At 34.4% G+C, this 12,518-nt stretch overlaps 1 protein-coding gene across 1 annotated transcript in view; it reads left to right on the forward strand.

Moving 5' to 3' along the window:
- Positions 1 to 12,518, forward strand: part of LOC145681142 (E3 ubiquitin-protein ligase HERC2-like) — a 314,525-nt gene that overhangs the window by 25,570 nt on the left and 276,437 nt on the right. The window contains 4 exon segments of the mRNA XM_081752576.1: positions 2,545 to 2,767; positions 4,348 to 4,548; positions 8,354 to 8,570; positions 10,670 to 10,770. Coding sequence (XP_081608702.1) covers positions 2,566 to 2,767; positions 4,348 to 4,548; positions 8,354 to 8,570; positions 10,670 to 10,770 — 721 coding nt within the window. The 5' untranslated portion in view covers positions 2,545 to 2,565.

Here is a 12,518-nt window from a genome sequence, read left to right on the forward strand (position 1 = left end):
GTCTCGTGTAGCTTTAGTGCATAAACATGAAACGGCAATAAGTAAATAAATAAATAAACGAAAATCTTGCCTTCTACGTGCAGACACTAACGAAGAGTTGCCAAATATTTTTACATTTTGTTTATCTTAGTGCTTAGGATTCAGTGTAGGAATTTCATTAACTTATGCCTGTATGAAAAGGACTTCGACATCTTTGCTGAATGGAGTATCTTCGTAAGCCATGGACGGCATTGGAGGAACAGCAAAAAAAGTAAACAGCTTGTGCTTGTTTACAGAAATACTTAGATGACCAAGTATTTTCTGCATATGGTTTGTTCAAATTCTTTCATTGATAATATTTCGGGCATAATTTTTTTCTTTCTCTTTTTTAATATAACACAGGGCGATATTAAACATATTCAGGTTGATCAAGAATGAAGAATTGCTAGAATTACCCAATTGCTGGAACAAGAGAAAATGACCAATTTAAGCCTATTAGGTTCAATAAGATGAGGTAGAATATCCTTGAAGCAAATGAGGAAATTCCAGCCATTTCAGTTGCAAGTTTAAAACCTGGCAACGGTATGCATATATGCATGTATGACAGTGTTTGGGGATGGGAAATGTATATGAAATTTCATACGAATAATAAGATGTCCTGCTCGCTCCTGATCCTGATCCACTCCCATGATCCTGCTCGCTCCTTCTTTTGGCCAGCTCTTGATTCCTTCCTCGCATATATGATTATGGAGTGACTTCCCTGCAAACTCTAAACTCTTCAATTGAAATAACTTTCCTACAAGATTTTTAAACACATTTTTAAATGTATTTACAGGCCTTAGAATATGGATGATTCTTTATTCAGTGTTAATGGCATAAGAACAAGAAATCGTTATCATCCTAGAGCCTGTAAATACATTTAAATAACTGTGTTTAACAATTTTGCATATTTGTTATTTAAAAAGAAGTGTTTTAAAAGTTTGCAGAGAAACTATCTCCATAGGAATATATGAAAAGAAGGAACAGGTAAACTAACACGTAAATTCATACTCGATTAATCTTTAAAAAAAGGCTATTTCCTCCGACGGGGCTCGCACAAGTAAGCGAGTGAAATGTAAGGAATCGAGAACAAATTAGAGACACAAAGTAAGTAAAACAACATTTATTTTCATACGTACTGTTTTTATCAGAGATAATGAACACCTCTTAAAAATTGTTGCGTACAATCACCCGTTTGAACAACAATGGATATCAGCAGAAACTATCATTGGGATTTAAATGATTAAATCAACACTGCTCTAAATTTATTGATTTATTTAAAATGATTGAATACAAATGAAAATATATTAGTTTAACGTCCCACTCTTATGTGGTTTAGACTAAATGAGATATATGAATAATAAAAGTGAATGATTGTGAAAATAATTTTTCACTGCTCTTCCAGCGGAAATCAAACCCGGGACCTATCCACTAGACCAGCAGGGTTGTGTTAGAATGATTGAATATGTATAATTGTTTATGCATATCATGCGCAAGATTTCTATTTAGAACTAATAAAATAATTGCGTTAGAACTAATTGTATGTTTTGTATGAATTAACTTTTAACATAATTGAACTTACTGTATATAACTTGTTCATATTATCACACACGAAGTTCATACCATAACGTTTGTGCATGTGCAGCATTTTCTGTTAAATCAGAAGCTATACTCTTCTCAAATCTTTGCCGCACTTTTTGTTAGAGAAACGAAACAATCGAAGATTTCATTGAAATTCATTTTGCTATTTATTGCTCTCGCTTAACCATATTAGCTAAAAACCGCTTAACCATATTGGCAACACAAACATCTGACACTGGCGGCCTGTGCGGATGTCTTTGATTGAAGGCATTGGCAGTGTCTCGTGAACTCCTTTCGGCGAAAATGAGGATGATCTCAGTTCGTTCCTCAAGGGATAACATCATTCCTTCGTCACTTATACCTGCAATGAGAGATATGATATCAGATATTACAATTTCCGTACGTTATCATAAGTGATTCAACATTGCATCAATAACTTTGTAGACATTAAAGTTACCTTAAAAAAAAAAAAAAAAAAAAAAAAAAAAAAAAAAAAAAACCTTTATAATCGTGTTTCTAGTGACATTCTAGCCCAAAATTATGTCACACATATACCTTTCTATTAAAAAAAAAAGTATTACTATATTGTCAAACCATGCCAATCCCTGAACTACATGCTCCTAGTACGGCTGTTACGGATTTTTTAGGATATCCTGTACATTAGGAAACTTAATTTTCTGACTTCTTCGCGTACATTTGCCATTTCCAAATTTTGTTTATGTCAAGCAATGTATAATGAATTAAATATTCTGGTGCAAAACAATCTGAATTGTTTCCTCATGCAGAATTGTCTCAGTCTTGTAATAGATTTTTATAGAATAAACATTCTTAGTGAAATAGTCTTCATGTAAGTTAGATCATAACTAAATTTGGTAAGGATTGTACTAAACCAACTTGTGGATATGTTTACATGATATTTATTTAAATATAAAATAATTATTGCAGGAGTAGACTTTGAAAGGAAAAATGGTGCGAATGAACCAGCAACTGGACATTGTCCTGAGGACCCAGACTCGGTTGGATGGGAAGTGGCTGAAGACAGATCTTCAGAAGATTTTGAATAGAGATGGTCTCTCCCAGCTGTGGAATGAGATGGTCAAGGATGGAGAACTGACTGGTTCTTTCAGCGACGGGCTTCTCAATTCTGTAGGAGTAACGGCCAGGAAAGGTAATGCATTGTTTTAGTAAGTGGTGTACAGCAGTATTTGATTTTGATTAATTGATTTGTGTTTCTTTTTTTGTCAGTGGCGAAGCTATAGATGACGATTGGTTGATTTGTATTTACGTCCTTTATTAGCAAAGAGGCTATAGAGGACGATTGATTGATATGTATTTACACAATTATTAGCAGCGAGGCTATAGGAGATGATGGATTGATTGATTTGCACTTATGTCCTTTATCAGCTTGAGGCTATAGAGGACGAGTGATTTTTTGTGTGTATTTACGTCCTTTAAGACAAATGTAGTGTTAGTTCACGAATATGTTTAAACTCTTTCGTGTGGCAAGAGCAAATAGCTACGTTTGACACGAAAGATCGAGTAAAATTGTTGACAGTATCGATACACAACTCTTTTCACCATCATGTAGGGCATGGAGAGGAATAGCAGTAAATCTACTTACCTCATTTTTTTTTGAAAATTGGAGATGGCGGATTTAGAAACTATACTCCTCAATTGTAGTCTCCTTCGCTCCCTCCCTTTCTTTCCTGCAACCATACATTCTAGTGCATCCCTCATGATACAGTTCCTTCTCAATCAGTCCCCCCAATCATTTCTCTTACTAATAATATCGAAAGTTATTCTCCCCCCCCCCCACCGTTTCTAACACATTCGTTTTCCGCTCGACCCAGCTAATTCTCTCAGTTCTTCTTCACACCCACATTTCGAAAGCTTCCAGTCGTTTTTCATCATTTTTGACTAATGTCCATATTTCTGACCCATACAGTACAATACTTCATACGAAGCATTTTATGAGTCTCTTTCTCAGCTCTTTATTCAAGGTCCCACAAAATAGTACTTCCTTCCTCCTAAAGGGTTCTTTTGCCATTCCTGTCCTTGCTTTTATTTCACTTTCACACTTCATATCATCACTTATAATTCTACCTAGGTATCGAAAACTAGTCACCTTTCTATTTTCTCCCCCCCCCCCCTACTTTTATATTTGATAGAGACTAAAAATAATAAAAATTTTGAGGGATAAAATTTTCGATTATGATTGTATGCAGATATTCTTGTCATCATTTATTAAATAAGAACGTATCAAGGATTCATAAACTATACCCAGGCAATCAGTTTTCTATGTTTCTGGCTTCATGGTTTACTTTCAGATAACCTGACACTTCCTGCGTATTTGTTGTAGAGGTAGTCCACTCCAAATTAATACATTTGATTTAGAATTAAACGAGAATAGATACAGGTTTAAAATTATTTACTTTTCACAGAGCATCCATGCGAATGTACTCCTGTTTTAAAGAACACAGAAAAAAAAATGTGATTACTAAAATATAAAAAACTCCGGCTTGGCAGGGAATAGTCTAATATAAATCTAGGAAGCAGATCTTATGGTGTGAGTTCTTGTCAGTTTAGCGAACAAGGTCGTCTCGTTTTAATAAGCACATAGTGATAATGAATATTAAGATAAATATATAAGGAAAAAGATGATTGTAATATAAAATATATCTTATTCTGTAATATTATAAGTATTTGTAAAAAAATTAGTGACTGTCTTGTTTACTTTCTCTTGCACAGGTGAGAGTGGCCATTATTACTGTGGAATGCGGGTCTTGACTTGTCCGTGCTGTGATGGCATCTGTGGTCCGCAAACAGGTTGTAATTGTGGGCCATGTCAAAGATTGGATCGAGAAGAGGCTGCAATGACCGAGCTGGAAGCAGAGAAACCTCCGTCTTCTCGTCCGCAACTAGAAACATGGACATGGGGCCAACAACCAAGTACGTAGTTTTAAATTAAGATAGCACTATAGAGTAGTTAAGGAGAGTTCAGAATGTTATAAGTGCTAGTAATGAATGAGAGTATGAAGAACTTGCAAAAAGTAATGGCGATACTGTTATAAATCATAACTAGCTGTATACACAGAAGAATATGTGTTATATTGCTTTAATGTAATTGTCTCCCATCTCTATCACTTTCTGCCATGCGTGTAAAAAGCTTCGTATACCGCCAGCACGTCAGTCTTGCAACCAAAACTTTTACGTATATTTAATTTTAGGGCACAAGGATAATAGTCCGTGTTGTGGCCTATTATGGGTACCTGATGATAACAAATGTTGTGGCCAGATTTGTTTATACTTGTTTTATTTATGCTGTTAAGATACAATAAGTGAAGAAGCTATAGTTGATGGAAGTGTATTTTAATTTCTACGAAATGAATGATAAGTAATAAGGAAATACTAAGTTTAAAAGGAACAAAAATAGCTTAATTTATTGTAATAATTATCGTAGTAAGTTTTGGTGGATATTATAGAAATTTTAAACGAACTGGGATCGCCGTATTTAATTATGTATAGGTGGGATACAGTCTTTGTCGAAGGACTGCCATATGACACGGATGAGGACTTATCTTGTGTTGTAGTGCTTCCCGCGAAGTAGTTCCTTCATTTTGGAGAACATTGTTGTGCACTGCGTCCCCGTGCGACTTTAATCTTGATCCACGCTCGTTCTGCTCGTCCGGCTCGTTTCACGCTCGTTGAAACATATTGTTGTGGCGTTTCCACTTGCAACCTCTACTTTACGTCATTGCCGCTTTCGACTGAATAATACACAGTCATTACCACTTGTTACACTTCATCCCTCACATTCCTTTAATACGTACGAACTCTTGTAGTGCTGAGACACAACCCTCTGTCGTGAGGACAGAGGTGTCACTACTTTTTATCCGTCTTTGTATCTGAGTGGAAGGGAAAAGCAATGAGGAAGTGTTAGAGCATGTAGGGCAGAAAAGACCAATGTTGCAGATAAATAAAACAAGGAAAAAGATTCTCGTTAGGACACTTCAGTAAAATTTAGTTCGAGTTTTAAATCTGTATTTATTAGGATTACACAAGTGGGACTTAATATTGTAACGTTAGTACATGCGATTGCCCGTTATTCCGAACTGTAACTCTTGAATGGAGGCGAATTTTTGAATTCTGTTCTTGCAATAGATAGCTTGAGCGATTATCTTGGTCGAGTTTGTTAATTGAGTTAATCCGTTAATATCTTCACGGGTAACGGTGACTTAAACCGTAGCAGCTATCCATATCCCATTTTCTGTTGAAACAAAGGTACTAGAAGTTACATATCTCGCCGTTAGATGGCAGCAAACATCCTCTAGCTGTTGACTTATAACGGACGAAATTGAAATTCTAATGCGTGAGATACACAACTCACCGTTAGATGGCTGCAAACATTCTCTAGCGGTTGACATCTAATGGACGAAATTGAAACTTCTAGCACGTGATACACATAACTCGGCGTTAGATGGCAACAGACATCCTCCAGCGGTTGACACTTAACAGACGAAATTGAAACTTCTAGTACGTGAGAGACATAACTCGCCGTTAAATGTCAGCAAACATCCTCCAGATGTTGAGATGTAACGGACGAAATAGAAAATTGTAGTGTGTGATCTTTTTACTGCCCATCAAATACAGAAATTTGACGTATTTTTAATCAAATTATTTAAAAAAAATAAATGGAACACTTAGTTCGTTGATTGTGCCTGTGAAAGTTTTCAACATAGGAAATCTTTCGGTAGTTACAACGTGTTAAATGTCGATGAATTTGAGATGTACTGTATTATAGTGGTTACATACTCAGTAGGTTGTTACATCATTAATTGTAATTTTATTTTTGGTACAGAAGTGTAAAGTTAAAGTGTGTAAATTACATCAATAAGGGAAGCTGCAACACCTAAGACAGAGTGAGTTACATTGAGAGTGTGTACAGGACTCTCACATTGTTTGTATAGACAGAAAAATGGTTAAATCTTCAGTTCTTTCATAAAGAAATCGCTGTAAATTTTTTTTCTATATAAACAAATTTATCGAAATATCAAAACCTTGTACCAAAAGTAAGAGAGTGACTTCATCTGGTAACGAAGGTCACAGAATAAGGGACTGGAATCGAACAGGGAAACTCTTTCAGACGCAGTCAACGAATTTAGTGCTTCACTTATCTTTTTTAAATTGTCTTGTTAGGTGTTTTTGTAACCAAAATTGTCTTTGTTAAGTGTTTTTATAACCAAAATTGTCTTGTTAGGTGTTTTTATAACCAATATTGTCTTGTTAGGTGTTTTTATAACCAATATTGTCTTGTTAGGTGTTTTTATACCCAGTGTCAGAGAACACAGCATTTAGCTCGTAGTGTGCTGTTTATACATCATAAACAATAATGTTTATCTGATCTGAAAAGTACTGTCGCTATTATAAAAATAATTAGAACTGTTTGATAAAACATCATGTTCTGAGTGACGTGATAAGGGAGTTGTAAGAAAATGGATAATAAAAATAAGGAATTTAAAGTACCATAAGTGAATCTGTCACGCGGCAACATGTAAAATAGGTAGAAAGGAGAAACTGAAAGTTGATTGCCAATGAGTTATTGATTTATATAGTTTAGTTTGAGATTTTCGTTTAAACATGTTAGAATGTGTTAGTGGCTAATAATAATTGTTGTTGAATATTATAATAATTGTTATTGAATATGCATAATATGTTAGGGTGACATAATGATTTATGATATCGCTTTGATACGTAAATTAACATTTAGGACCACCGAAAGCAAATTCACGTTAATACATATCGAGTGCGATACTTGAAGGTTTTCTATAATAGGGAAGACTATAAATATACAGAGTGGTCCAAAAGTAGGTATACAGATCTGTATCTATCAAGTATGACATTTTAATTGAGTAAGATAATGAATTTATTTGCTTCGGTTTGTTCCGAGCTTAAGGTATAAGTGAAAATAAATTCTGAACAGATAAGGAGGAAACTAAGTCAATACCTGTATGGATAACAATAAGTATATGATATAAAATGTCATGACCGATCAGTACGGGACTGTATACCTATTTTGGGCCACTCTGTAGTTGATGGACTATTAAAGTGGTTAATCCTACGTCAAGACAGATATATTATCGGGAGTCCCTACTATATGAAGACTTACGAATTGCGACATGTAAGCGTACGGTTGTACCGAAATTTTCCTATTTCATTCTTCCCTTTTCAGTTTTCCTATCTTTAATCACACTTTATCTTTCATAAAACAGCATGTTTATGCCAAATTTAGTGATCACTTTTCCTTATTCAAGACAAGCCAGGGTTGGCAGCGAACGCATTCAAAGAGTTCTCTGCTGCTCAGGCAGTAACAGCACATTTATAGTGAAAAGAACACTTGAAACTCTGTTTTATACGTCACTGAGCAAGCGGAATTGCTGTATGCTTGTGTGAGTAGCTAATCAGTGCTCTGTCCACTCGATCGTCCACTGAAAAAAACTTTAAAAAAAGGGGGGGGGGGGAGATATGAAGCTTGATTCAGCATGCAGTACCTCCTAGTTCAATTTAAAACAATGTGTTCATTTTGCTATTTTCGTCTTGTTGAAGGAGAAAAAGGAAGAGATGAGAAGGGAAATTTTGGTATAACCGTACCCTAATGTGCCAATTATTTACAGAGTTCTTATAATGATGATAATGAAGGGAATGTGTTAGTAATAGTCTTTACTTATATTTTCTAAAATTCATCTTCCTGTTCCAGGTGTTGCTCAACTTAATGCTTGTTTAAGATCATTAATATACGAGCAGAAGGTACTATGTAATGAAGCAGCAGGGAGTACATTGTCAGCATGCAGACTTTGGCAGCGCTTAATGGTGGCACAAAGATATTTCATTGCCTTGGAACGACAAATGCCCAGTGAAACAACCAGGCCCATCGTTAGAAAACTCAGTAACGGATCAAACAAAGAAAATAGAAGGTTCGTATGATAGTGTATTTTAATAACGTGCTATTACAATCTAATGTCTTTAATATTAAATTTGATTACATCTTAGTCTTTATTCACTACAAGTTAGAAATCAGTTGAACGAAGAAATCAGTTGAACGAGAGAGAGAGGGGGCGCTATCTTATATTCATGATAATCATATTGAGATATGAAGAATTATTATGTGTTATATTGACATTTGAGAGACCAATATCGCGTGCTCGATTACTGACATAGCTTACTTTATGGTAAAGTTTTATTACTGTGTATATAATAATTATCAAGTTGAAAATGTTAATTATTACGTGACCCTGAAAGTTTATTCTAGATCTGACATTTCTCAGCTACTCACTCTCTCTCTCTTTTTTTCTTCTTCTTTTTTTTTAAATATTTCTTTCATTTACTTCTTACCCTCCTGTTAAAACCTTAACAAAAGAACTTAACAACATAGTTTATCTGTATTTGTGTTTTGTGATAACGGTTCTAATTAGTTTTTGTAAAGTAATTGTTTATATAATAGTATTTTATTTGAACACATACGCTAGTCAATCTCCGAATACACTGAGCCTTGTCCACCTTCGTAATCAATATGCCTAAGAGTCCAATTTGCGAGTCGTTTACTGCAATCCAGAGCTAAAAAATATTCGCACTAAATTACACTATTCGAGTTACGTCATATGTTTTCATTGTTTTGTGGTATCTACATGTTTATGGAATCTGTCTTATATGCCTTCAGAGCCGCGAGGCACGGTATATGTAATGTGCGCTTGGAAATCGCAAATATCACGTGGCACAATGTTTTCTTTACATTTTTACTAATGTCCAAGGTCGGGCATTACTGAGATCATTAGGCGAGTAATGTTAGGTTTAAAACGCTGCATCTCCTAAAAGAAGTTGTTGGCATTAACATGAACGTCTTTGTTCGGAAGAGGTATGGCTTTTTCAATCTCCTCATATGAGCACATCGTAAGACTCAAGAAGTTCATGATTTATTCAGTTAGCTGGGGACAAGGGCTGATTTTTTGAGGGCACTAGGCAAGAAAGCTGTGTATGGTACATAAGGGATTAGTTCGTGGGCGACTGCTGTTTCCTCTGTAATTTTCAACATCAAATCCAATATTGACAGACAGTTGTATAAATCCAGTATGTGGTTAATCGTGATGGCGGATCATTGTTGTAACATACAATTTATGTTCAGTGCGAATAGTTGTGCGTAACTGATATACCTCCATCTGTACTACACATCTAAACTTTTGTTTTTTAATACATATGACAAATAATATTTTCTGCGTCTTTATATTTCGTTATAGGTGTAATTTGTGGTTACAAAGAGTTTAAATAGTTGAGAATTAATATCAAAATTCAGGGGTGCCTCCTCAAAATTACCAAAGAATATATTTTATCCTTAAATTTCGAAATCACTCTTTGTATTTAAAAAAAAGTTTTGTCCTATATTTAGTGTATTGTTCTGTGAGATTTTGGTTTCTGGAAAATGAACATTTAGGACATATGATTAGTGTTGTTTTCAAACTTTGAGCTATATTTACTTTATGGTTAAATGTAACAAGGCTTTTATTATTATTATTATTATTATTATTATTATTATTATTATTATTATTATTATTATTATTATTATTATTATTATTATTATTTGAAATTCCATATGTATGTTATTGAATAGTAGGATAGAACTTCCTTTAACATTCAAATATTTTATTTGGTGGATTGATTGAAGTAAAATCTCACATCATCTGGATTGATTATCTTATACTAGTCAAAATATCTTGAATAGTGTGATATTTTATTCATTCTTATTCAAATTTTATGATATGTTATATAAAGTTACGACATTTTACATTTGTTAGTTCATTTTTCTGTATTTCATCAGCATTCACTGTTAGATATTTACTGTTTTCCGCATACATCAGAGTGTAACAAAAACACGGTATCAACTTTTGTTTTCCAAGAGTTAAGTACAGCATGTATTGCTACTCAGTCAAAATATTTTGTTAGATATGACAATTGCTGTTGACGAAAATTGCATTACTAAGTCTAAATTAATATTAACATTGATTTTTATTGTTAATTTCAGCCTGAAGAGTAGTGAAAAGGCTACAATTGGTCTTGCACGTGTTGGATCGCGAGCTGCTTTAAACTTTTCCTTTGCTTTTTTACGAAGAGCCTGGAGATCAGGTACGCTAATTTAATTGAGTAGATTTTTTGAGTATTTTTGTGCTTTTCATATTCTGCATTTCTGAGATTAAGTTTACAGGTTTTAGCCTCTCTACATCTACAGTATTATGTTGTATTTTAGTGTTCTTTCTTTCTTTTCTTGTCAATATTATCATAATTTACCGAAAGTATGTATTTCTTTGCAGTAACTTATTTATTTCTTTGTTACTCCATATTTCTAAAAAAATGTGTAAGCGTTAGGAATTGGGAGCAACGACGGAATAGTTACCATACGTTTGATACTATTATTATTATTAAGTATTGTGTCTTTTGGTAGGTTCTGGGACTAAGAGTTTTTTCAATTTTAGATTTGGACCTGGAAATGTTTCTTCCACGTTTGTCGATCTTGAGCTTCCTTTCTTAACTCTTAATATTTTCTTCTATTTTATAAATTTCAGCGTTTCCCAACCGGTGTGCCGCGGCACACTGGTGTGCCGCGAATGGGCTGCTGGTGTGCCGCGAGTAAATCAAAGCAAATTATTAATTCTATAGGAACCAAATTGCAAGACATAGGGGAAAATGTATATTTGTATTTCACATTACTATGAACCTCTACTATAAATCTATTATACAATTTTACATTTTTATGTTGAAAAACGTATTTATCATTGTCATGACCATTATTGCTTCTTTATTGTTGCAGACTATTTCGTAACTTGAAATTTTAATTTATCATTCAATAAATTCAACAGATCAGACATGCATACAAATTATCTACATTTGTGTTTTTTAAAAGTATTGATTTGTTTATTTATTCGTTATTTAGTGATCTTCCCTTTTAGTTAAAGGTTAGATACAGTTTTCGAAAGAGAAAGTGGATTTTTAAAAACCCGAGTCGTATATTTCATTGCAATTGTTTTCTATATTAAAATTAGAATGAAAAATAAGCATTATGAATTACCACGGGGGAAAATCAGTGATCGAGCTTTCTTCTCTGTAAGAAGGAGATCAGTAATCACATAAAAATACCACGGTATTTTATATTTACAAATAATAATAGCAATATATATACAGGGTGGGCCATTTTAATTAATCCACGGAAATATCTAAAAAATGATAAAACATAGAAGAAATGTTTGAAGTACACGTTATATATTGCTAAGGGGGAAAACCATTTCCGCCAAAAGTACCCCTCCCCACCCCCCGGAAATGGGGCTAACGGGGGGTTACTTTGAAATGTCAAATGGGAACATGGGTCGAGTAATACCTCGTTCGAAAGGTCTTGGAAAACTAAGTAACGCTGTACCAAAATTTGTTTCATATGGAGCACCAGTTTCAAAATGGCCGCCATGATATAGTTTGAAAACTCCAGTAGCCGTAGTATGAAAACCATGGAAGGTAAATGAATGGAACAAAATTGAAATACGTAAATATCATAGGGCATATCGAATAGTGTGGTCCCTGTGATCCCAGTGGTCTCCCTGAAGGGGTCTTGGGGGCTAACTTCAAGATTTCAAATAGTAACATGAGTCGAGTGGTACCTCGTTCGATAAATCTTGCAAAATCAAACATCTTGCAGGAGAAAACGATTGAGGTGAAATGGCAGTGTTCTCAAAAGGCCGCCGGAACATAGTATCAGTGTCAGAGAAAAGGTTTAGTATCCGTAGTATGAAAGCGATTGGAGATAAATCAACAGAAGAAAAACTGGAGTAGGTAACTGACGTAAGGCACATCGAGAGGGTTGTCGGGGTGACTCCACTGAAAGGTAT

Source organism: Thermobia domestica, chromosome 3 (genome assembly GCF_964235325.1).
Source record: "Thermobia domestica chromosome 3, izTheDome1.hap1.1, whole genome shotgun sequence".
Classification (NCBI taxonomy): domain Eukaryota; kingdom Metazoa; phylum Arthropoda; class Insecta; order Zygentoma; family Lepismatidae; genus Thermobia; species Thermobia domestica.